The sequence below is a fragment of the Sebastes fasciatus genome, chromosome 3, assembly GCF_043250625.1.
Source record: "Sebastes fasciatus isolate fSebFas1 chromosome 3, fSebFas1.pri, whole genome shotgun sequence".
NCBI lineage: Eukaryota > Metazoa > Chordata > Actinopteri > Perciformes > Sebastidae > Sebastes > Sebastes fasciatus.
Genome location: NC_133797.1, coordinates 30,999,441 through 31,026,754, shown reverse-complemented (window position 1 = coordinate 31,026,754; position 27,314 = coordinate 30,999,441). Strand labels below are relative to the sequence as shown.

The 27,314-nt window shown below is 38.7% G+C and overlaps 1 protein-coding gene and 1 long non-coding RNA gene across 2 annotated transcripts; both read right to left on the bottom strand.

The window, feature by feature from the left end:
- Positions 1–2,245: 2,245 nt before the first annotated feature.
- On the bottom strand, positions 2,246–4,820 carry LOC141765350 (uncharacterized). Its single transcript, XM_074631413.1, has 5 exons — positions 4,779–4,820; positions 4,236–4,640; positions 3,127–3,258; positions 2,921–2,973; positions 2,246–2,748 (listed from the first exon to the last, which is right to left on the bottom strand). Exons 1-5 carry the CDS (start codon positions 4,813–4,815, stop codon positions 2,686–2,688), a joined length of 690 nt encoding a protein of 229 aa, XP_074487514.1. The 5' UTR covers positions 4,816–4,820; the 3' UTR covers positions 2,246–2,685.
- An 18,048-nt stretch (positions 4,821–22,868) lies between these two features.
- LOC141765347 (uncharacterized) lies at positions 22,869–23,886 on the bottom strand. Its single transcript, XR_012593456.1, has 3 exons — positions 23,530–23,886; positions 23,303–23,352; positions 22,869–23,218 (listed from the first exon to the last, which is right to left on the bottom strand). It is a non-coding gene; the product is annotated as an uncharacterized LOC141765347 (long non-coding RNA).
- Positions 23,887–27,314: the final 3,428 nt, after the last annotated feature.

The following is a 27,314-nucleotide window of genomic DNA, read 5'->3' as shown; positions in this document are numbered from 1 at the left end:
TTTCTTTTTTTAATTTCAATTCCAACATTGGTAATGAAGTAATATTTTTCACCAGGTTTTCCATGTTTAAGATAAGATAAACCTCCCACAGTGGGGACATTTGCAGTGTTACAGCAGCAAAGGGCATTGTGCAATAACAAGAAGCATCAGTTTAAAGAAGCAAAATAGGCCTATAATAAATAATTTAACAGTAAAAAAGCAAAATATAATAAGTAGATAGACTGAATGATTGAATTCACATTAAGCACATAGAAAATATTGATATTGAAACGTTTGTTTGATATTGCACATGGGTGAATTGTCAGTTTTGGTATGTACGGTTTACTGGTAGCAGTGTTGATTGTAAAGTGTGACAACAGCAGGAAGGAAGGACCTGCGGTATCTCTCCTTCACACACTGCAGTTGAAGCAGCCTGTCACTGAAGGAGCTGTTCATATAGCCTGCAAGAAACAACATGGTATGAACGCATGGGGCGAAGTGTAAGATGCGCTTTTTGTAGTCCATCTTCGGAACATTGTAGTTTCACTACAGCAGACCCGTGTCAATAGCACCCGCCGCCGTCTCATCATAATTACGGAGCCTAGTGTTAGTTGGATTCTTTGTACCGCGGTTGTCTTTTCCTAAATCCTTGTGAATTCTCCTTCACATCTTTCTTTGACCTCGTGACATTTTCCATCAAGGTCAATGAAAAGTGGTTAGGAAAAGACATTAGGACGTAATTTTTGGACTTTTTGACTGCAGCCTCGGTCTCAAATAGTCATTTTCAACAGATTTCCAATTTTCATGTATTTTTTTTAAACCTGTTTGATTTTAGTAAATTTAAAATACTGTTTGAATATGTGTGTCAATTGTATATTTAAAGATGTGTTTAAACACAGGCAAATGAAACATACAGATACTGATTTATTTTATACACATGCCTAGATATTATTAATATTTGTCAGGTAAGGTATGGATTGATAGCCTACAGACATAATTGTGCTAAATGATAATATATGAGCTTATAAGGTCCAATGTTCTTTTTTTCTTACTCAGGGTGGGATTTGGCTAAGTAAACTAGTCGATGTTTCATACGATGCCACTGTCTCTGTAGATTATTCACTGCATAAACACCTATGCTTATCTTTTTTTGTTTTTGTCTAGCTGTCAACATAATATCACCATTTCTATTTCTTTTTTGAGACATTGAGTGTCCAAACCTGTTGATGAGGAGGTTCACAAGGTGCGACACCTGCTGGTCATTTTTGTAACTACTTTTGTCGTGCTTGCTGTTGGTTCTGTGCCATTTATCCTTCTAATTATTGAGAATAGACTTTACTGTCCTGAGGAAAACTTACTAAAGTGCTTTCATTTTCAAAATAGACATGATGCGTTATGGTCATTCAGCTGCAGATGAACAGGCAATACAATAAAACATGGTTATATTATTTTATTTTCATCCATGCACCAACAACTCTTAGTAAGAGCATAATAATATATTATTATTCAATTATAATATTCAATTATTAAAGATTAAAGGGCCTCATAGCCACTAATACAAGTAAGGTCTGTGATCGTAATGTAGCATTGTCTGTCTGTCTATGTTTTGCAATACATATATATATGTATATATATATATATATGTATATATATAAATCAAGCAAAAAATGACCTGTTTGTGGTTTCTGCCTTTGTTAATTGTAACAGTTAAAACGTACCTTGGTCGGACCGCTTATAATTTATGTAAAGTATTATTACATTAATCAGTATTATTATAGTAATTAAGTTAAGAAATTGACAACATTGTGCACATCCAACAGTCAAAGACAAAGGAGAGAACTGTATCCTGAATTTACATCCTTTGCTTGTATATAAAAGTTGGCTCTGTAATAATAAAATCTATTTTTTTAGATTATAAATTTGACTTTTTTTCTGGAATTTTCATCCTGCTATCATTTCAACTTTTCTTACAATGTGATAATTTCTTACATTCATTATTTTATTCAGCATTTACATTTATGCAGTGATATGTCACATGCGTAAATAAATGGAAATACGCTATATATATATATTAAGGAGGGAGCCTTTTACTGCCTTTGATAATATTTTGTTTTTATTAGCGCACAGCTTATAAACGAGAATTCAGAAAGTGCATGGTTTTAAAATGTAAAAAATGCAAGTAAATGCATTCTTTTTTTTAAAATGTTGTATCATTGTTGTTCTACTGCTTGAAAAGTCACTGCTGTTTTGTTTTTGCACCAATAAAAAAAAGAAAAAAAGTGATAATAATGACAAGTAAATAGGCAATTATAATTATAAATCGTCAGAAAATATTTTATTCATTACATGTAAAACAATATAACAAATTATTTTACTTGATGTTAAGTCATCAAAAATAAAAACAAGATGTAAATCAGCTGGCAAATTAGCATGGTGACAAAGTTATCATAAGAAAAGTACATTTTAAACAGATTGTGAAAGTGTATATATGTTAGATAGAAAAGAAAAAGAGACCATTGCTGTTTAGTTGATTATAAGCCTGATAACACAAATAATGCGCTCCGTTGCTTGAGCAGTATCTCAAACCACAGGACAACAAACAAGAGGAAATGGCGACTTAAACTGTAGTCTTGACTTTTTACTCATTCAATTCTATTTGGTTTCTGCTTGAATTAAGCAAATGTGCTGGTGCTGTCCATCCTCTGCCTAGTGGTGAGTTTTTCTGTCCTTCGCCCAGAACACAACTCGTGTGAAACACGCATCTTCATCCTGAGAGACAATTTGACATTTATTATTTAGGAGTATTATGCTCAACTGTTGTGCTGTTATATCTAAAGATTTGTGACTAGGACACATTAAAACAACTGCAAAGACAAAGAGATAGCTGCTAAATGTGTGAGATGCTGCTCAATAAAATTCTCAAATTCATACTGTTCATTACCTGATCCCATCTTGTTTGTCCCCTGGTGTCAGAGAGAATTTGAGGTTCCTTATCTGCAAAAACGAATAAAGCATCATTACAACATAGCTACTGCATCTCTGCAAACATAGTGATATATTGACAGCTTCCATAAATGTTTAATTAATTGATTTAACATAATTTGTTTTGAAACAAAAGTAGGGAAAACAGCTGTGAAATAACCGCACCTGTTTTCTGACAGAAGTAAAAAAACAAAATAAAGGAGATGAAGGAGGAGAGAAGAGAGAACACCATCAGCGAGGACACAACAAGCTCAGGGTTTGAAATGCATCCACTGGAGTCAGGGCACGAGCTGGAATCTGGAACAAATACATATGTGCATTACATCTTTACTTCTTTCTCTTTTTCTCCCTGGTTTGGCTTTTTTTCTGCATTCAGTAAAATATTAAAAAAATATCACATCTGCATCACCACTATGATGTTTGAGTTGTAAACTGTTTGACATTCATCTTGTTCCTCGCTGATTGAGCTCAGACCCATCTTACAATTTAATTCAATATAAAAATTGTCAGTATTTGTTTATTTAAACATGGCTCATTGGTGATTGATTTTAAGCCAGCAATTAGGTCTGAATGATTTTGAAAAAATATCTAATTACGATTATTTAGACTGAGATTGCCATATGATTTGTGATATTAGAGGGAATGATTATTTTTGCATCGTTATTCTCATTTTTGCTTAAAACATATTAAAATGATTATGGTGTAATTTTTGCAGGGATCTGTACCAAGCAAAGATGTTTTCTTAAGTCTGTAGAATATGATGTGTAGACCGGGAAATCTCTCTCTATTGATCATTAATATAAGTGCACAATATCTGGGAACATTTTCCTACTGTATGATACGGCAGGGCGATATGGAGAAAATCAAATATCACCATATTTTTGAACAAATACTTCGATATCGATATTGCAGCAATATTGTAGGGTTGATTATTGGTGCTTTTACAAATTATTTACGCAATGAGATTTTTGATAGATAATGATCAGTAATGTTGATATAATGACTAAGTGGGTAAAGGCAAACAGCTAGAACAGTCTGATAAGTTCAGAAAATTACATCACTTTACTGTAATACAGCCTTTAAAACCAGGAAAAGACAACACATATCATGATATTTCGATATCCAAAATCTAGGACAATATCTATTCTCATAACACGATATTGATATTATATCAATATATTGCCCAGCCCTACTGTATGATGATTTAGTCAAATTATTACATTTACTGCAGTCACACCGATCTTGCAGGCACAAAGTCAGACCAGCATACTTACCGAATAGGATCCTTGTTGTGAGGTTGCCATAGCTGTAAACATCTCTGCGAGTAATGTATTCTTTATCCTCCACTCTTGTCTGTACAGTTCCACAGTAGTAGATGCCCTCATCAGACTCAGTGATGTTCGTGATCAGCAGGTCATAGGATACAGAAGAAAAGTTTCTCACAAGTTCAAAACGAGGGAGAATTGTCAGAATAAAATTAGCTTCGTTGACCACCGATGAACGGTGTTTTACTTCAAGGACAAGAGAAGGCTGGTTCTCATGAGAGCAGTTCCTGTACCACACTATGTATACTCCATTTGATGATTTACAGTCACAGTAGAGAGTGATGTTGTCTCCTCGTCTGACTGTCTCCTCCAACACTGATCCAGAAATTGAATCATGACTGCAGGATACAACTCCTGTAATACAAACACAATCGTAAAGGCATATTGAAAGGTTCCTGCTCAACACAACAACAATGAGTATGTTTATAAATTATTATCAAAATGGAACCTAACAATTGTAATTAAATCATCCAAAATCATCAAAAGAATTACCAAAGAGAACAACCAGAAAAATGTGCAGCCCGTCCATGTGTGATGATGGCATGAGAGATAAAAGACAGTGAAACAGGTCTTACTAACGGATATCATGCCCCGCGCAGACTTTTCCGTCAAAGAAAGTTGGGTGGTGATTGGCCAGTCAGGTGGAACATTTTCTTCTGTGGTTGTATGGTGTATATGTGCTATTCTGATGTTGCCTCTGTTAACTCTTGAGGTGATAATGGTAGTTTCCATCAGCATACTTGCAGTAGTGCCTTTGTATTTGGTCAGGGTTTTAATAGAAGGGTTTCTTATATACAAACATTACTGGGCTTTGGCAGCCGTTGTAATCAACATAGATTCCGCGTTGTTTGTACGTTCTTGTTGACTATACTAGACCCCTGCAGTGTCCGACCACCAGATACCATGATCATATGACGTATTAGTCTGAGATTTGTTTATTATTATCACCTGTTATGAAATGGGTAACGTTAGATCAGACATGTGATTTGACTTGGGGGACCAGTGTCTGTTTGGTTGACAGTCCGGTCGGAGTTGAAGTTACGTGAGCCCCTCTTGATGGACGCCGCCAGCGACTTTTTCCTTAGCGATTCCTCAACAGGTATAACGTTAATATAAAACTGGAGATTTGGATTTTGGTCTTGTTGTTAGCACAACCAGTCACACAGCAGCTCTTTGAATGTCGGGTAGGTGAACATTAACATCAGACCCCTGAAGGCTCTCTATTTCTAACGTAAGTGGTTAGCCATCAGTCGGAAACGTAACGAGCAAAGTCAAAACAATATTGCAGATATGTCCGATTCAAATTTAAACGAAAGTTGTCTAATGTTAGCTTCCATGTCTGCTTGTAGTTGTGACCGTGGGGAAGGAGAAGCAGCTGTCCTGGTAGACTATCAGACGTAGTCGCGTAACGTTACAGCAATTTAGAGCAGTAACAAAGTCTTGCATCACTTTTAAGTTTTAAGGCATAGTCGCTAAATATTTATAAAGAGTGTGGGTCGATCACCCCGTTGTTGATCAATTCATTTTAATCGATTTTTGGAGTATGACAGCTCGCCATGACCACCCGCTGCTTTGCTAGCGCTGTGATCCCCTCGGAATATTAAACTTTTTCAGTCCATCTTTTCTGTGGTTGCTGTAGTTTACTGCACAACAACTCCTTGTCCTCTCTGCTTTGCCGCTTGGCTCTGCTAGACATGCCGTGCTCTCTACCCCTAGTTGCACGCGCATCTCTGTGATGACGTTGCACAGAAAACCGTCTATAGACATGGGGATTCTGATGCATATGTAGGCTATAGCAGAAGTAGACAACTCTCCAATTTGGCAACGGTATTGGCATAAAGCATGAGAGGCATCTTTTGTGCACTATCTCCGTTGCCTTGCTCATATAGGAATTGAATATTGCTTGATGAGCAGACACGCAACCAGCCACCCGACGGTAAAAATCAAAGTAAGAAAGCTACACATGTTGACCGTCATCTTTTCTTGTAAAATGTCCTGTGTAATCGCTAACACCGGTGTTGTCACAAGTGTATTAACCGCTGAATAAACAATTAAATTATTAAATGTATCCCAAATTAGCTATTATCAGTTCCTTTATGCAATGTACCTATGCACATACAACTATTACTGGATTACTTTGATCTTGAAGAAAACTTTAAAATGATTCTCAGGCAAGTTTTGGAGATAAAGAGAATCTTTTTTCTATGATTTCTAAGTGGATTTATATAGTATATAATTTTATAATAATATCCTCGGAACGAGATACGACCGAGAGAAGGAGTATGAACTTTGACTCGAATTGCGCAGTATTTGGGCCTCACATCTCTCCCTCAGCGCCTCCCCTTCAACTGTCCCGTATCCCCATGGGGAGCGCACCTCACAGTTTGAAAACCTTTGTTCTAGATTGACATAGATGCCCTCCTTCACACCTCTTTAACCCACCCGTGTTCAATGTGCAATAAGTATGAATACTTTGCTGCCCTCAAATGAATGACCCTTGTCCTTAAGATGTAAGTAGACTGCTGAGTATTGATCTGAGGAGCTGGCCCTCCTGCACTGGGCCACGCTCTAGCTCAGCAGTTGTTTCATCTTCCCAACGTGCTCTATAGGTCTGTGCAATCCTCTCCGCATTGGACTGTGTGTATTACTTTGCTCGGCTTATGTTCGGGTGCATGGTCTTGATGGATGAAAAGCTTTTGTCTCAGTGTGGTGCTGAGTTTGAAAAACAGGGATGCTGTGTTTATTAAAGATCCTCCTGAGTTTGTCAGATGCTCCAGCCGGGTATGGAGTGACTACATTGTTGTGCCTATTCTTCTTGTAGCTGTTTTTACAAAGGCACAGTTTAGGTAGCCACAAGCTTTGGGGGCTTTCTTAAGGTGTGATGTTTCTTCCTCATTCGCCTCAGTACTTGTAAACACCTTCTTGGCCCTATGGTGGGTTGTGATAACCACAGCTTGTGTTCTCTCGGATGATAAATGTCATTGAGTTAAAACTGATAGTTGCGAGAGGGTTTCCTGTAAACTGCAGAATCAAGGCTTCTGTCCTCTTTGATGTGCATTTTCAGAGGAAAACTGACACAGAGAAAAGAGTTTATCAACTTTTCAAGCACTTCATTGGTATTGAAGTTAAAAAATAAAACCTTAACTTTATCCCATACATGTTTTCATACTGTATGGTAGCCTATTGATTGCACCTCTGGTTTGCAAGGGATCTAAATTACAGAGTACATTTTAACTGACCTATTTTTTTTTACTTTTTATTAAGTACATTTTTACACAAGTACTTTGACTTTTACTTGAGTAATATATCTTTAAACAGTACTTGTACTTGAGTACAATATTTTAGTACTCAGGCTGAAAAAGCAGTGTCCCACACCGAGCATCACTGATGGATGTGGTCAGAAGTGTGCTTGATGTCATGGTACACCCCGGAGTACACTTCTACATAGGCCCTGTTCAGACCTGGCGTTAACATGCGTCACAGCTCTAACCACACGTGGGAACGCACTCAAGATGCATTGAGAACGCATTGAGATCCGATTGCTCAGACCACATTCAGAGGTGGTCTGGGCCACATATGGCCACATTCTTTTAGTAGTGTGTATGCGAATGTGTCCTGGGACATTGAATGACCGCCTACTCAACTGCTTGGATCCACTGGATCACTGCCTTCCTCATGTGAATAGACAGGCAGACACAAGCGCTTGTCTGGCTCGCGGCATGGAAACGGCCTCTGTGCTCTACTATATTCTGTCAGTACAACTGCATTTTATTAAAATATATCTTATTCATAGGCTACATATCTAGACTATCAGACCAGGCACGGGAAGTGCATTATTATCATACTGTTGGAGATGTGCCGGTGTTTTTGTTCTGGTGCTTTGCACGGAGCTGACACACGCTCGCCTGCTCGCTCTCATCTATGGCTCTCTGAAGCGTTGTACCCCGCTGTTGCCTGGCAAAAGCAGCGGTGTTGGTGACATGGAGGTCCCTGGGGACCGTCGGTACAATAACCTTTAATTTGAATGTTAATAAAATGCACCCAAATTCACGAATGTGTAGGATATTACTACTGACAGTCATGTAGTATTACATCACAACATCTGCTGTATTAGCCATGTGTTTACTACGTGTTTATTTGCATATAGAGTGGGGAAGTGAGATCAGATCACAAGTGATCACTCAAGACGCATGTAGAGACGCATTCTAATGGCAGGTGCGAACAGACGTACTTATTGCTGTCCACTTGTGATCCGATCACTCAGGATGCATGTTAATGACAAGTCTGAACAGGGCCATAATTGCAGCAAGGTGAGGTCAGCAGAAACAAGCAGAAGTGGAGCAGGGCACACACATGATCTGGGCTGAGGTTGATTCTGTAGCCAAGGTTGTTATTCTGTTTCCTTGCAGTTCCCAGTGTTTGGTACACATATGGAAAGAGGGGTAGCATTGTAAGATGGTTTCCTAGTTTTAATTCCTGAATCTTATTGACAAAGTTCTTGGACTTTTGGATGTGGTGTGTAGTGTTGCCAACTTAAGATAAATGGTGTTTGGCAATGATGTGACTGAGCTGATGCTGTTGACGATGGGCCTAAGAGGGGCCCCTTTCCTGTGTATCTTGGGGAGGAATGGTGTGGCTTTTCACAGTGTGAAGGCAATGATAAAGGGACTGATCAAGAGCCTTGTCTTTCCCCAGCCGTTGTAAGCAGCCAAGACTCTTTTCTTATAGGTATCACTGTTTCATCTGTATTTATATCACAGAGTAGTGTGGTCACCAGGCCACTACTCTGCAACTTCAGTCCGCCTGAATGAGGGGCTGTTTTTCTATGTGGGTTTCCTGTGGGCCTGATCACATGAGCAACAGTATGTGGTTGAGGTAAAGTTCTCGTTTCTCTGAACTGTGTTGTATCTTCTTGGAAGAAGTTACCGTGTCTTTATTTTTGTGCGATTTGTCCCCCCTGCATGGGTATTTGTTTGTCCTTAACTCCAGTAACCAAGAAACCCAGATAGCAGCCTTTAAAACCAGGAAAAGACAAGACATATCACGATATTTCGATATCCAAAATCTAGGACGATATCTAGTCTCATATCACTATATCGATATATTGCCCAGCCCTACTGTATGATGATTTAGTCAAATTATTACATTTACTGCAGTCACACCGATCTTGCAGGCACAAAGTCAGACCAGAGTAGTTACTGAATAGGATCCTTGTTGTTATGTTGTCACATCTGTAAATATGTGAGTAATTTTTGTCTTATCCTCCACCTTCGTCTGTCCAGTTCCACAGTAGTAGAGGCCTTCATCAGAGTCCGTGGTGTGTTCACAATCAACAATAACATGACAATAATATCAGCTGATACTACAGTCACAGTAGAGCATGATGTTGTCTCCTGGTGTGACTGTCACCTCCAACACTGATCCAGAGATCTAATCGTGACTGCAGGAGACAGCTCCTAGAATACAAAAACAATCCGTTCAAATGTGACCAATGGTACAGGATTTCACATCATAGCAAATACCGATTCCTGCTCAGCGTAACAACACTGAGGATCTACTTTGAACACCAAATACGTTGTACAACTATAATTTGATTTTCAAAAAGTTCACCAAAAGAATCAACTAGAGAACGAGCAGACAGACATGCACCTATCCCCTACCCCACCTCCATCTGAGGTAGGGTCTACTTTTTATATCTGAGGCCTAAAATACGTACAATATAGCATTTTCAGGATGTATAGTGTGTTTGATCTTGGCCATTGAAAAAGACTGAATCACAGATGAGCGTACTTGCCAACCCTCTCGATTTGCCCGGGAGACTCCCGTTTTTCATTGCCCTCTCCCGGTTTCCTCGCGGGGGTCACAGTTCTCCCGCATATCTCCCGAATTATGGCAATTTTTCACACCTTTTTTTCCTTTTCATTATCTCCACATGTTTCTGACACTGTACAGCGTGTATAAGGCCTACTGTTTCCATCCGGATGGCAATAGAGCTACATCAAATGTCTTTTCCCGGCGGAGGAGAGCTGCTCGCGACACCGCGGCAGTGTTTGAGCTGCGCCCCCGCCACACATCACAGCATCACAGCAAAGCCGTTGTGGCATTGCGCAAGCTATTGGAAATAATGTCTTTCAGAGCGCAGTGGTGCCGTCATAGGGTTGTGACTGAAAGGGCCTTCAGTGAGTGAGGGAAATGTAGAGTACTAAGAGAAAGAAATACTCAAGCAAAGGCAAAAAATTAATGAAAGAATGAACAAAAAATGCTGTTGCAGTTCACTTATTGTTTTGTTATTTTCATTTTTTTTAAAGTCACCAGAATGCAGGAAACAAAGTCTCTGAAACTCAAATTTTTCGGTTTTGGATTTTAAATCTTCTCTATTTTGAGGTTTCAAGGTTGGAAAGTAAGCAGATGAGAAGTTGTTAAAGTGCTCAGACGGATGGCAATTTGAGCCTCTACAAAACTAGGCAAGCTACATCTGTTGAACAAGATCATGCGATTAAACCAAAAGCTCCAGAACAGTGGTGAGATTGAAACAATGGCGTTCTGATTTGCACCGTGTATTAGAAATTGGGAAGATAAAACATCTGATAATGCCTTCTCTTTAAAAGATCAGAAATGTTTGAGCTGTTATGTCTTAATCAAGTGTTCACCCCCAGGGTCTGTTGGCTTGGTAGAAAAAAAATGCTGATTATTGAATTTGTTTGGTTCAATCATTGGGTTTGTCAAAACACTGATCTTTCTTAGGATGTCATTTTGTGTAAGTTTGAGGGCATGCACTGAATATCATATGACAGTTTGGACATGATGGCCAAATTAGGGAATGCTTTTTTGTTTGTTTTTGTTTTCATTAACCAAAGCTTTGCCAGCGCACATTTTCTCTGTTGTGGCACAAATCAGGTTGCCGAAACAATAAATACATTCCTTAACTGTGTTATCATTGTATAGACCAAAATATTTACAATGTGCACAACATGATACTTGATTTTCAGGGATTAGATATCCTCACACTGCATGGCAGGCTGGTCAGAACCAATACAGTAATAATAGAATCCAGCAGCTATAGCAAATCAAGATTTAGCACTGTGTTATTCAGTTTGGACAGCTTTGAGTCAAACTTCTTCTTGGGTCCTTTTTGCTTTGCTACGTAACATCTCCACTAGAGGTCAGGAGAGTTTCACCTGGAGCTGGTGTGGCTAACTGTTCAGAGGTTACACCATCAGCATCTCTTCACCCTGCTCTGTTTTCCTAGAAAAAAAAAACTTAGTAAAAGTATAAGTCAGTGTTGCCAGATCTCGCGAGAGAAACAAGCAACCAGGTCTATAGAAACAAGCCCAAAAGAAGCAACTCTCTCCCTAAAAAATGCCCAAAACAAGCAACCTTACATACCTACCACAATATGAGAGGGCCACTTGTTTACTTCATATACAGTATATGTATGAATTTATTTTGGATTGCATGCATTTCATTACATTTTTGCACTGCATTGCATTTTTCATCCATTTTTTAGCTTGTAACTTTAAATTTTTCTTGTTAACTAAACTTAAAGATGTTGAACATTTTATTTCATTGTTGTATTTAATTTTTCGCTTGTAACTTTTTTAGCTCAGTCATTTTTCTTGTTCTTTCTTGTCTAACCAGATCGGCACGGTGTGCTCGTATATCACACTTCCAAAAATGGCAAACTGCCTTCGGATCGTCCCCCACTTGAGGGCAAAATCAATCTTTAAGTCCTCTCTCTTTTTCCTAGTCTTTGTTGTACTTTTTTACCATATTTTGCCCACTTAGTACCTGGCATTGTTAGCGAAACTCTGTCAACCCTGGGAAGATTTGTCTGAACAACAACACTCTTGAGTGGCGGCGGTGGCGGTGAGTGACTGTCAAGTCATCTGTGTGTGTGTGTGGGCGGAGGGTTTGGGGTTGTGTAAAGATCCTGCAACAGGACAAACTTGGCAGTTATAGAAGAGAGAGACAGGAGCAAGCCCAAATAAGCAACTACACTTTAGAAACAAGCCCGAAAAAATGCATCCCACGACTACCAATATTTGTAAGCGACTTTTCAGGAAAACAAGCCTAAAGACGCTTATGATAAGCGAACTTGGCAACTCTGGTACAAGTGTTTTCCATTATACCGTTCCTCACTGCAAGTTATTGGGTAAAAAGATTATAGATAGATTATTTCAAAAAGAAATCTTTATTTTGTTCAACAAACAAAAATGTGTTATTGATGTTATTGAGACATCAGGATGCAGGCAAACCTATATAACCTATATTATAAGTATAACCCCCTGACCATGGTATCTGTGTATGAAACCACTTCCTGAATCTGTCTGCAAACAAATGACACTCACAGACACAATGCAACCAGAGCAGGCTTCATTTGATCTTGCAAAGCTAGGATGTGGTCACTGATATGATGTAGATTCAGAAATATAACTGAGGTGGCTGCAGAGCTTTGGCTTGACTGTAGTTAGACATAAATAACAACATCTGACTAAGAACCGACCACTGTGCTCAATGAGCAAGTGGAGATTCCTACCATGTGAACAATTTCTAGTATTTGTTTTTACAATAAGATAAAACATTTCCTTAGATTGATCTCAATTCCACAAACACCGTCATCGGGCCACTGGTCTGCAGCTTCAGTCTGTCTGCATGTTGCGCTCTGCAGTCATATGAGGGGCTGTTTCTCACTGTGGGTTTCCTGTAAAGCTTGCATCAGACCACTGGTGAAGAGTATACGTGGGGGCTGCTGGGAAACTTGAGATAAAAACAGGAAATTGTCTGAAAAGCGCTTTCGTGTCTTGTTACAGAGACACAATCATCACCACTATTATGAAATGTTACAGATCGATTTCAATCAAAAATGTGAACCTGAAGCTGAATTGTAATCTACAATAACAAATAAGGTTTCTATCTGGAGGTTAATGAGCACATCTGATCAATTTTTTATTTGTTATTCAAGTTATGGAAGGACTAAAGAAGAATAAAACATACATCTACTCTGTGAAGAATGAAGCAAGAAATTCAGTCAGTGTAAATATTTTTTCATGAAATTAAAGCAGACAGAGCATTAATATAGAAGCAAACAACTATTTGCTATGTAAAGATATAGTAGGCTAGGGGTGGGAACATTTTTTATTGACCTATTTATTTTTAATGCCAGAATCGATATATTTGCTTCCTTTGAGTCTATGCAGGGGTAGAAGGAAGTTACCCCTTTCATTGTTGTTGTCTGAGTAACGTGACATCATATCCAGTCCGTATCTGTCAAAAACCAGAACAAACTGCAGCATACAGCAACATACAGTCCTTTATTAACGTTTGCATACTGGTTTTTGTTAGGAAGTTAAACAAGTCATTAATTCCATCTGTATTGCCTATTTTATATTGCTGTGAAAACATCTCCTTCAAACAACTTTGTTTATTAAAGTTTCTTGCCAAAAACTACATTTTAGAAGATTACATTTGAACTTGGGCTGTCAAAGTTAATCCGATAATAAAGCGTTAACGCAAATTTGTTTTAACGCCACTAATTTCTTTAATGCATTAACACAATGCACGATTTTTTGGAGGTTGTACCAAGCTCAGTTTTAAAGCTAGAGTGAAGATACTGACATCATATTAAACTAGAAAACTTAAAGAAATGGTATACTAGCTTGTCGCTAGGCTAAATTTTGGGAATTTTTGGGAAGGAAAAACTGTCATGGCCATTTTCAAAGGGGTCCCTTGACCTCTGACCTCAAGGTATGTGAATAAAAATGGGTTCTATGGGTACCCACGAGTCTCCCCTTTACAGACATGCCCACTTTATGATAATCACATGCAGTTTTGGGGCAAGTCATAGTCAAGTCAGCACACTGACACACTGACAGCTGATGTTGCCTGTTGGGCTGCAGTTTGCCGTGTTATGATTTGAGCATATCTTTTATGCTAAATGCAGTACCTGTGAGGGTTTCTGGACAATATTTGTCATTGTTTTGTGTTGTTAATTGATTCCAATAATAAATATATACATACATTTGCATAAAGCAGCATATTTGTTCATTCCCATGTTGATAAGAGTATTAAATACTTGACAAATCTCCCTTTATGGTACATTTTAAACAGATAAAAAAAAAAAAATTTGCGATTAATCGTGGACAATCATGCGATTAATCGCGATTAAATATTTGAATCGAGTGACAGCCCTAACTTGAACAAATCATTTGACGTTATAATTTAACTTCGCCCAAGTAGAATACTGAATAGAGCCTGAACGCATCATAATGTAAATCAATGGCACATCCGGTTAACCAGCTTCTCATCCTGCCGATTTCGACACAGATTTGTTGTTCACAATGAAGCATTATAAAAAGTGAGTTTACGAACAAGTGGCTCATCGCGGAAGAGTAGCTGCCACCCTCCAGTTCTCCCTCAGGTTAACACTGTTAGCTCTGTCAGCACTCAGGCGGTTGTTCTCACAGTTAGCGCTGTTAGCACCGTTACTGCTCCCAAATACATATTTAGCAACTTTAAATCATATACACTGTTCAGACTCAACGTCATCATTGTGATCATGTTCGGGACAGCTTGGGGTCAAACCTCATCCAGTGGTCTTTTTGGTTTATTACTTAAAACCTCCACTAGAGGTAAGGAGAGTTTCACCTGGAGCTTTTGTGGATAACGATTACACCATCAGCATTAACATAAAATATATTTTATTCTCTGTAGCAGAATGAGCTCCAACATAACAAATACTTGACAGTTGTATCAAACTCTACTGGTGTAGGGTCGGGTCTGATGGCTAACTTGAGATAAAAACAGGAAATTGCCTGAAAACAGCGATCTTGTCTTGTTATGGACAAGCAGCCATCACAGCCATTATGAAATGTTACAGATCGATTTCAATCAAAACATTGAATCTGAAGCTGAATTGTAATCAACAACAACAAACAGGTTTTCTATCTGACTTTTTTATTATTATTTTATTTATTATAGTTTATTATCAACTTTTCAAAAACATCTTTGCTTTCCACCTTCAAAAAAAGCAAATAAAAAAACAACTGTATTTTCTGCATACAGATTTTCATACATGTCAGTCATAGATAATGATGATTGTTGCGCAGCTTTAAATGAGGGAAGAAAAGTGACAGAATGGTCTATATGTGTGCCTACGAATCGATTATACGGTTCATCATTTATCATTATTATACAATTTATTACCAGTTGAAACAGCAACGCTGGTGTAGATGCCTTGCAGTCACGTGACTTCTGACGATGTTTGTTGTCGCCGATGTTGGGTAGCAATGTAACACACACAGGTAATAATGCTAGCGCTCTTCACCACCAATGTTACTCATTTCTCACCTAGATAGCAAAAAACAAAACAGAAAAGGTACGCAGAGATGTGATCCTTATGGAATCGCTCCTGAGCTTTTCCGGCAACTGATGCCGGACTTTATAAACTGTATAAAGTGAAGTTTATATTATGTTGGGACCTGAGACAAAATGTCTGCACTGCACAGGTGACTGCATTTAGTCGGTGTCCACTCTGCCCTCTTAATTGCTGCAAACCATTTCTGATATCTGTTTCCTTCTTTAGGTAACGTTACTCTATAGAATGAAATATTCGCGTCTCCTTTTTTGTTGTCACATCCCACTGCACAGCATACAGAAAGCATGTTCAAGTTTGAGAGTGGGCTTGAACCTGGAACCCACTACGGGGGCGGCCAACAGTAATCGTTTGACACAGTTGTGACCTGAGCTGCAAGGCATCTATTGTTTTCACTTGGTGTGTGTGTGTGTGTGTGTGTGTGTCATCATGGCAAAATGTGTTCTTGGTGACACCTACTGCATCTTGAACAGAGGCGGTTTTGAGTACTTTGCCAGATGTTTATGTCTGTGAACACATTTTGTGACCGTGATAGCATCGCAACCGTGCAGTCACGAAACTTTACAGATGTGTAGTTGAGATCAAAATGAAAGTCGAGTTTGAAGATGAGCACGGTCCGATCAAGGGACAAAAGCCCCCCCCCCCTTACGCCCCAAGATGGTCTCTAGTAGGGATGTTAATAATTAACCGTTTAACCGTTAACCAACATTAAGAATTTTAACCGATTAATGCTATTGGTTAAACGGTTAAAAGAAATATTGAAAATGAAATATAAAGCTGAGCTAAACTCAGAGGAGCAGCTTATCACCTAAAGGAGAGTAACTGGTCCACTTAACAGCCCACCTCAAGTAAGTCTGAGCCGGAGTTGCAAGATACAGGAACTTGGCTTGAGGAGTTGTAGCATTTATTCACAGACTAAATACACTGTACACACACTGCGCTGCTACATTCACATCTATAACGCCACCGACAACCCCACACTCACCGCTGCCACACATACAGGGTTTGTCGGGCACTCGCTAACATTACACCAGGCTGACAGACTGTATGTGTGTGACAACGGCGGGCACGAAGCCACCAGCAACGCTACATCTCTGAACGTAGCACAAACACACGTGGTTTGTTGGACACTCGCTAACGTTACGCTGACCGCCTCACAGCTAAACTAAATGAGGCGGTGAAGACTCTTACTGGGAAAGTGGCTGCATGTGTCCACGACAATGCACGCAGCAAAACAGACAACTGGAGACCCAGTTGTCTGTTTTGCGTATACACTGCAGCTGGCGATAAATGATGGATTTAACTTGTCTGTGCATCGGCTTTTCGTTGCAGCCGGGCGGCTTGTTAGGGACTAAAATAGCAACGCTGAATTTGACCTACTAATGTTGTCAGTTAACAGTTAATAATCGGTTAACAAGGGATGGTTATCGGTTACAAAAAAAATGCTAAATTAGCATCCCTAGTCTCTAGTCATGTCTTTTGTTGTAGACTCTCTACATCCTAGAAGTATTGATGGCAGAATAGGTGCTGAAGTCAGAACTCTGGGTTTTCTTCTTCTTTGGTCTCTGTGATGCTGGACGGATTTCCAGTGCAGCATAACACACATCTTCATCCTAAAATTTGACATTTGTTGTTTAGAATCGTGATCGTGTACTGATTTATTGCCATGATTCATTATATTTTACTGTTTCACCTACCTGATTCAGTCTTGTGTGAGGTCTTTGCTGATCAGCTGGAGGTTCTTTAGCTGCAGAAATCAATACAACATCACTACAGCATGGTACACCCAAACTCAAACACAGATCAAAAGAAGAGACTCATCTGAATCCAGGTTTCTGGAGATTTAGATTAATTTTCTAGATTATCACAGATATTTCTGACATTAACAAGTTAAGCTCAAAGGGAGAGATATACAGTAGTTACCTTTTTTCTGACAGAGGTGATAAACCAGAAGAGAGGAGAGGAGAGAGGAGAGAACAGCAGAAGCTGGACACAGAGAGTACAGCAGACTCCAACACACACCACAGTCTTGTGGAGTCTCATTGTGATGAGTCTCACTGGATTCTGAATCAAAAACAAATTTGCGCCGATTAGCTTCATTAAACTCTGATCTCACCACAATACCAAAATGCCAACATGTTTGTTTCTCATTTTCCTGAACAAAGTTCTATGCATATGTGGGTATAAGTGTAATAGTTGTTCCATGATCCCAGGAACTCCAAGAATAAAAATGCTTTTGGATCTAAATTAAATTCAGTGGAGTTTGTGGATAACTCATGTTTTCATTGAGTAAAGTTTTATTTTTTACTGCTTTGACATTGCTGTTTGTTCTGCCAAGACCCATGCTCAGTGTTGACCCTGCCTGGTTGGTAGACTTTTCAACTTTGGCCCCATTTCAGAATTTAAAGAAATATCCATTCTCATTTGAATAATGTTTCTGGTTTATCAGATTTTCAGATCAGTGTGCAACCTTTGATCTTGTTTGAGCCTCAGAATTCGAATGTAAAATTATCCCAAAACTCACTACGCATAAAAATACATATGGAAAATCTTGGGTGCACATTTAAGGATGACTTACAACACTTCAGATGCATGCAGTCTCAGATTTGGGAAGAATTATTTGTATAAACCATTATACACTATTTCACTCTAGATTGGCAGTTGTTGACACAAATCTTATTATTTTATGTGCACTGTTGTGTGGTAGACTTCATGATGGTTCACCCTTTTGATCATTAATATAAATGCACAATATCTGGGCACATTTTCCTACTGTTTGATATGGCAGGGGGATATGGAGAAAATCAAATATCACCATATTTTTTGACCAAATACCTCAATATCGATATTGCAACAATATTGAAGGGTTGACTATTGGTGCTTTTACAAAATATTTACGCAATGAGATTTTCAATAGATAATGATCAGTAATGTGGATGTAATGACTAAGTGGGTAGAGGCAAACAGCTGGAACAGCTGTAACGATACATCTTTACAATGATACGATACGATATGATTTCCATGGTTCCGATACAATTCAGGACGATATTTGGCTAATCTAGAGCGATACGATACGATTCAATGATTTTAAATCGATACAGTAACTTTTTTTTTTGCCAAAAATTCAATCAGTGTGACTGTGAAATAAATAGCTGGATACTGGACAGTGCAGGTCAGGATTACTCAAAGTTTTTCTTGTGAGGGAATCAGGGATAAATTAATTATGGATATAAACAAGTAAACAACGATTAATGGCAAATATACACACCATTTTATTTGAAAATAATGAAAAGTGCAACTGCAGGACCTAATGATTCAGTTCTCAAGATACAAGGCAGTGCAATATTTAACACAAAATACAATCAAACAACTTCTATTCAAGTTAAATGTGCAGTGGTTTAACCTGCTGCTTCTGTCCTCAGTTTTAGTATAAACTGTAGAGCAATAATACAGTGATCAACCGCTTATAGTGATCAAACAGCTTGGGACACTAATCATTCCTATAAAAACGCTGTTTAAATAATCTGATTATAGTAATCAAGTAGTCCACCTACAGTGTTCATTCAGGGTCTTTTCAAACATGAAAACATACGGGAAAACATTTTAAAACTATGTTGGACGTTAGTTGAATTTCTGTTTTGTTTTTTATTTTACTCCCATTGTGATAATTCACCTCGTGGACCGTCTGCTCTCTGGCTGGATACATGAGGCTGATGCTGCGTTCACATACAGTAGATATCATGACGGGGAAAGGAAAATCAATTTCTCTGAATGCTAAACCGACAGTGCAAGGGGAAACCGCCTGTGGGTGAAGACGACAGGCCCCCGTCTCATGCAGAGCGCTGCTCATCTCCCTGCAGCCGCTATGTAAGGCTGAGAGAGGAGGAGTCCGGTGCTCCGTACTTCCGCATGCACGTGATGGATGCGCGCTCGTGCTGCAGAGGGCAGAGCTGGCGCATGTCTGGAGAACCGGAGTTACGTTTAACATTTCTTTACTAATACAAGTGCTTAAAAACACTTTCATAGAACGTTTGTCATCCTTAAATACAAGGTGCAAATCCTTAATATCGATACAATCGTTTTTTGCGTTTAAAACCGATTTTATATCGATATACGTCTCCCGTGAAGGACAACTTGCCGAGTACCTATCGATGTAGGAATATAAATCGATATATCGATATAGTAGATGAATCGTTACACCCCTACTGGTAAGTTCAGAAAATGTCATCACTTTACTGTAATGCAGCCTTTAAAACCAGGAAAAGACAACACATATCACAATTTTTCGATATCCAAAATCTAGGACAATATGTAGTCTCATGTCACGATATCGATATTTTATTGATATATTGCCCAGCCCTACTGTATGATGATTTAGTCAAATTATTACATTTACTACAGTCACACCGATCTTGCAGGCACAAAGCCAGACCAGCATACTTACTGAATAGGATCCTTGTGACGTTGCCATATCTGTAAACATGTCTGGAAGTAGTCAATTCTTTATCCTCCACTGTTGTCTGTTCAGTTCCACAGTAGTAGAGGCCCTCATCAGACTCAGTGATGTCCATGATCAGCAGGTCATAGGATACAGAAGAATAGTTTCTCACAAACTGAAAACGAGGGAGAATCTTCAGCTTAAAATTAGCGTCAATGTCCGTCGATGAACGGCGTTTTACTTTAAGGACAAGAGAAGGCTGGTTTTCATGAGAGCAGTTCCTGAACCACACTATGTATACTCCACTTGATAATTTAAAGTCACAGTAGAGAGTGATGTTGTCTCCTGGTCTGACTGTCGCCTCCAACACTGATCCAGAAATTGAATCATGACTGCAGGATACAACTCCTACAAACACAATTGTAAAAGCAGATTGAAATATGCAAAGTGTTACAGGGTTTCACATTACAGCAGGTGCAGGTTCCTGCTCAACACAACAACAATGAGAATGTTTATGAATTATTCTCAAAATCAAATTATGATTGAATCATCCAAAATGAGTATAACAAATATTACCTAAGAGAACGACCAGAAAAATGTATAGCCCGTCCATGTGTGATGATGACCGAGAGATAAAAGACAGTGAAACAGGTCTTAGTAACGGATATCATGCCCCGCGCAGACTTTTCCGTCAAAGGAAGTATGTAATGGGGTAAGTGGTGATTGGCCAGTCAAGTGGAACATTTTCTTCTGTGGTTGTTTTCTATTGGTGTAAAGATTTGTGGTATTCTGATGTTTCAATATAAACTGCACTTTACCCTGGCTTATAACTGAGGTGTTGCTATTCACACGGTAGATTTCAGCCTATTAATACTTGCAGTAGTGGCTTTTTTGGACGTACAGTATATTTGCTCAGGGTTGTTATAAACTTGGAGATTCTGATGCACAAGTACCAGAAGTAGACAGAGCTCACTCTCAGTTCACTGAACTCACATTAGTGTCAAGCCAGTAGTATTCTACTCGTATTTGATTGTAATAGAGCTGTTCATTTATAATTTACTGTTTAACCGTTAACCGACTATACGAATTTTGACCGATTATTGCTATCAGTTAAGCAGCTAACAGAGAGGAGAATAGCTGGTCCACCTTAAAGATCAGCCCATCTTAAAGGGATAGTTCGGGTGTTTTGAAGTGGGGTTTTATGAGGTACTTATTCATAGTAGATGTATTACTTAACAGTAGATTACGGTCGGCGTGCCCCCAGTTTGGAGAAACTGATAGGAGCAGCGGCACCAGAGCAAAGCAATACTGTGCTGTGGACGGGGACGGCACAAAAACCTATTTTAGCCACTTAAAAAAAGGCTCACCTAAAAAAATTTATATCAGTTTAAGTGTACGCTATATTTCGAATATTTTCCAACGGCAACCTGAACTGAAAGTGAAACATATCTACACTGTTTTTGTCATCTGAGCTTCACCTATACTTCAGTTTCCCGTCAGAAAGGAGAAGGAAAGTGCAGTCTGATGGCAAGATAAAGTGGTGAAAATATTCTAAATATAGCGTCCACTTAAATGGATATTGATTCTTTTCAGGTGAGCCTTTCTTTTAAGTGGCTAAAATAGTTTTTTCTGCTGTTCCTTGTCCATAGCACTGTATTGCTTTGCTCTGGTGTCGGTACTGCTTTATGTTTCTCGATGCTGGGGACACGCCGACTGTCATCTACTGTAAGTAATACACCTACTATGGATAAGTACTTTATACAACCCCACTTAAAAAAACTCAAACTATCCCTTTAAGTGAGCCTGAATCGGAGTTGTTGCTAACTTTGGGGCTAACCCCCTTCACTTTAACCAGCAGGTGGCTGGCAAAACACGGGAACTTGACTTAGGTTCATTTGAATTATCGGTATGTTTTATGGTTGTGATGTCGCTCAAACGAACAAGTGGCTCTGTCTCACACACACATTGCACGGGTGCTACTGCGGTAATTTGATTCATCACACAGACCGATTCTTTCCCAGCACGAAAACAGCCCTACTAGAAGTGTATGGTTCAACTTCTTCCCATAATCTAGTGTTAAAAACATTTACAAAAATGATAATACTTGGAGTTGTATCAAACTCTACTGGTGTAGGGTCAGGGCTGATGGTTAACTTGAGATAAAAACAGGAAATTGTCTGAAAACAGCGATCATGTCTTGTTACGGTCAAGCAGCCATCACAGCCATTATGAAATGTTAAAGATCGGTTTCAAACAAAAAATTTAATCTGAAGCTGAATTGTAATCAACAACAACAAACAGGTTTTCTATCTGAGTTAATTTTTATTATTTTATTTATTATAAATTGTGTAAGGAAATTAGAAATAGAGTTTAGTATAAACTTTTCAAAAACATCTTTGCTTTCCACCTTCAAAAAAAGCAAATAAAGAAACAACTATATTTTTCTGCATACAGATTTTCATACATATAGATGATGATTGTTGCTCAGCTTTAAATGGGGGGAAGATAAGTGACAGAATGGTTTATACGTGTGCCTACGAATTAATTATACGGTTCATCATTAATCATCATTATACAATTTATTACCAGTCACGACAGCAACGCTGGTGTAGATGCCTTGCAGTCACGTGACTTCTGACGATGTCTCTTATCGCCGTTGTTGGGTACCGATGTTACACACGTAGGTAATAATGCTAGCGCTCTTCACCACAAATGTTACTCATTTCTCACTTAGATAGCAAAACAGACAACTGAGACCCAGTTGTCTGTTTTGCGCATACACTGCAGCTGGCGATAAATTATGGATTTAATTTTTTTGTGAATCGACTTTTCGTTGCAGCTGGGCGGCTTGTTAGGCACTAAAAATAGCACCGCTGCATGTGACGCATTAATGTTGTCAGTAAAGGGTTAATAATCGGTTAACGAGGGTTGGTTATTGGTTAGTAAAACAAATTCAAAAATTAGCATCCCTAGTCTCTAGTCATGTCTTTTGTTGTAGACTCTCTACATCCTAGAAGTATTGATGGCAGAATAGGTGCTGAAGTCAGAACTCTGGGTTTTCTTCTTCTTTGGTCTCTGTGATGCCGGACGGATTTCCAGTGCAGCATAACACACATCTTCATCCTAAAATTTGACATTTGTTGTTTAGAATCGTGATCGTGTACTGATTTATTGCCATGATTCATTATATTTTACTGTTTCACCTACCTGATTCAGTCTTGTGTGAGGTCTTTGCTGATCAGCTGGAGGTTCTTTAGCTGCAGAAATCAATACAACATCACTACAGCATGGTACACCCAAACTCAAACACAGATCAAAAGAAAAGACTCATCTGAATCCAGGTTTCTTTGTTATTTAGATTAATTTTCTAGATTATCACAGATATTTCTGACATTTACAAGTTAAGCTCAAAGAGAGAGATATACAGTAGTTACCTTTTTTCTGACAGAGGTGATAAACCAGAAGAGAGGAGAGGAGAGAGGAGAGAACAGCAGAAGCTGGACACAGAGAGTACAGCAGACTCCAACAAACACCACAGTCCCGTTGAGTCTCATTGAGATGAGTCTCACTGGATTCTGAATCAAAAACAAAGTTGTGCCGATTAGCTTCATTAAACTCTGATCTCACCACAATACCAAAATGCCAACATGTTTGTTTTTCATTTTCCTGAACAAAGTTCTATGCGTATGTGGGTATAAGTGTAATAGTTGTTCCATGATCCCAGGATCCCCAAGAATAAAAACGCTTTTGGATTTAAATTAATTTCAGTGGAGTTTGTGGATAACTCATGTTTTCATTGAGAGAAAAAAATTATACTGCTTTGACATGACTGTTTGTTCTGCCAAGACCCATGCTCAGTGTTGACCCTGCCTGGTTGGTAGATTCTTTTCAACTCTGACCCCATTTCAGAATTTAAAGAAATATCCATTCTGATTTGAATAATGTTTCTGGTTTATCAGATTTTCAGATCTTTCCAGAATTAAGTGCAGTGTGCAACCTTTCACCTTGTTTGAGTCTCAGATTTTGAATGTAAAATTATCTCAAAACTCACTACACATAAAAATACATATGGAAAATCTTGGGTGCACATTTAAGAATGACTTACAACACTTCAGATGCATGCAGTCTCAGATTTGGGAAGAATTATTTGTATAAACCATTATACACTATTTCACTCTAGATTGGCAGTTGTTGAGACACGTCTTATTAATTTCTGTGCACCGTTGTGTGGTAGACTTCATGAAGGTTCACCCTTTTGATCATTAATATAAGTGCACAATATCTGGGCACATTTTCCTACTGTATGATACGGCAGGGCGATATGGAGAAAATCAAAAATCACCATATTTTTGAACAAATACTTCGATATCGATATAGCAACAATATTGGTGCTTTTACAAAATATTTACACAATGAGATTTTTGATAGATAATGATCAGTAATGTTGATATAATGACTAAGTGGGTAAAGCCACACAGCTAGAACAGTCTGGTAAGTTCAGAAAATTACATCACTTTACTGTAATACAGCCTTTAAAACCAGGAAAAGACAATACATATCATGATATTTCGATATCCAAAATCTTGGACAATATTTATTCTCATATCGCGATATAGACATTATATCGATATATTGCCCAGCCCTACTGTATGATGATTTAGTCAAATTATTACATTTACTGCAGTCACACCGATCTTGCAGGCACAAAGTCAGACCAGCATACTTACCGAATAGGATCCTTGTTGTGACGTTGCCATAGCTGTAAACATCTCTGCAAGTAATGTATTTGTTATCCTCCACTCTTGGCTGTTCAGTTCCACAGTAGTAGAGGCCCTCATCAGACTCAGTGATGTTCATGATCAACAGGTCATAGGATTCAGAAGAAAAGTTTCTCACAAATTGAAAACGAGGGAGAATCTTCATAGTCTTGAATGAACCTTCATTAGTTTTAAGGACAAGAGAAGGCTGGTCTTCATGAGAGCAGTTCCTGTACCACACTATGTATACTCCACTTGATAATTTACAGTCACAGTAGAGAGTGATGTTGTCTCCTGGTCTGACTGTCGCCTCCAACACTGATCCAGAAATTGAAGCATGACTGCAGGATACAACTCCTGTAATACACACACAATCGTAAAAGCAGATTGAAATATGCCCTGTGTTGCAGGGTTTCAAATTACAGCAGGTGCAGGTTCCTGCTCAACACAACAACAATGAGAATGTTTTCTGAATTATTCTCAAGATAAAATTGTAATTGAATCATCCATAATTAGTATTAAAAAAAAATTACCTAAGAGAACGACCAGAATAATGTGCAGCCCGTCCATGTGTGATGATGACCGAGAGATAAAAGACAGTGAAACTGGTCTTACTAACGGATATCATGCCCCGCGCAGACTTTTCCGTCAAAGGAAGTACGTAAGAGGGTAAGTGGTGATTGGCCAGTCAAGTGGAACATTTTCTTCTGTGGTTGTTTTCTATTGGTGTAAAGATTTGTGCTATTCTGATCTTTCCTATGTGATCACTTGATAACACATACAATAAGACAAACTCCACTTTACCCTGGCTTATAACTGAGGTGTTGCTATTCACACGGTAGATTTCAGCCTAGCAATACTTGCAGTAGTGGCTTTGTAGGACGTACAGTATATTTGCTCAGGGTTGTTATAAACTTGGAGATTCTGATGCACAAGTACCAGAAGTAGACAATCCTCCAATTAGGCAATGATGTGGGATAAAATGCATGTTTTGTGTACAGTGTAGAGTGAGCAGAAACTTCCAGTTCCACCAAGTTGTCATATTTGAATAGGTCAATTATCAATGCCTACCAAAACACCCTATAGTGTATGGCTGTTCCAAAAAAATACTCATATGAGCATTGTTTGATCTGCCGAACTCAAACTCGACCACAACCTCTTCTGTAGAGACTTTCTTCCCAAGAAAAACGTCATCATCGGTCACATCTACATTTTCATAGTTTCTTATAGCACCCATCAGCTCAGAGGACTGATGAGGTGAAATGATGGAAACCATGAAGTGTGAAAGCTGTGGTACAGCTGTGTTCTGTATGTGTCTACGCATGCCTGTATTGATGTCCAACTTCGTGGTGTGATATTGTGCAGCGAATTGATGCTCTGTTGTTTTACAAACGATACTCACCACATACAAGCTGTTCAGTTTGGTGTTTGAATGAGAACCTGTCCTTGATGAAGGAAGATTTATTTCCATCAGCTGTGGTAGGAACATTTATTTTTATGCTAAATTACAAATTAACATCTTCCAGGTCAGCCTGCTGCCACAGTTTGACAAACTGTGACACTTTGTAGACCTCAGAGACCAGATCTCTTTTCTCCCTTTTTGAGCTAAGCGAGTATATTAAACAAGGATCTTCAGAAATAATTAATTATTGATTTTAACTCCACTTTTGAAATTAATTTTGAAGATATAATAATCCCTTCTTTGGAAGGGCAATCAGGTTTTTTCCATTTGAGATCTACAATGACAAACTATCACTGGAGGCTTTTACATCCATTCAGAAGTTTAAATGGAAAATTTGCAGGTTAAAACAGGGGTGTGTGCAGGGAGTGGCCTGGGCCAAACCTGAAATCTAATTGGTGACACCCCATCATCCTAAACTATTATTGCTCGGGAGGCGGTACCTTAGTTTGAACCATCAATTTGACCAGGGAACCTGTAAGAGAAGGAAGGGTCATTACTTCACCGAACTCATATTGGTGTATAGCCGGTAGTATTCTACTCGTATTTGATTGTAATAGAGCTGTTCATTGATAATTTACTGTTTAACCGTTAACCGACTATACGAATTTTGACCGATTATTGCTATCAGTTAAACAGCTAACAGAGAGGAGAATAGCTGGTCCACCTTAAAGATCAGCCCACCTTAAAGGGATAGTTCGGGTGTTTTGAAGTGGGGTTTTATGAGGTACTTATTCATAGTAGGTGTATTACTTAACAGTAGATTACGGTCGGCGTGCCCCCAGTTTGGAGAAACTGATAGGAGCAGCGGCACCAGAGCAAAGCAATAATGTGCTGTGGACGGGGACGGCACAAAAACCTATTTTAGCCACTTAAAAAAAGGCTCACCTAAAAAAATTTATATCAATTTAAGTGTACTATTTAGAATATTTTCCAACGGCAACCTGAACTGAAGGTGAAACGTATCTATACTGTTTTTGTCATCTGAGCCTGCTGGCTTTGG

Bases quoted from the DNA above. Each gene is read 5' to 3' on its own strand.
- LOC141765350 (XM_074631413.1), bottom strand. From the start codon at position 4,815: ATGGACGGGCTGCACATTTTTCTGGTTGTTCTCTTTG. The intron at 4,641-4,778 runs GTAATTCTTTTG...TTTGTATTACAG, and splicing joins TTTTCTGGTTGTTCTCTTTG to GAGTTGTATCCTGCAGTCAT. The intron at 2,974-3,126 runs GTGCGGTTATTT...TCGTTTTTGCAG, and splicing joins TTACTTCTGTCAGAAAACAG to ATAAGGAACCTCAAATTCTC.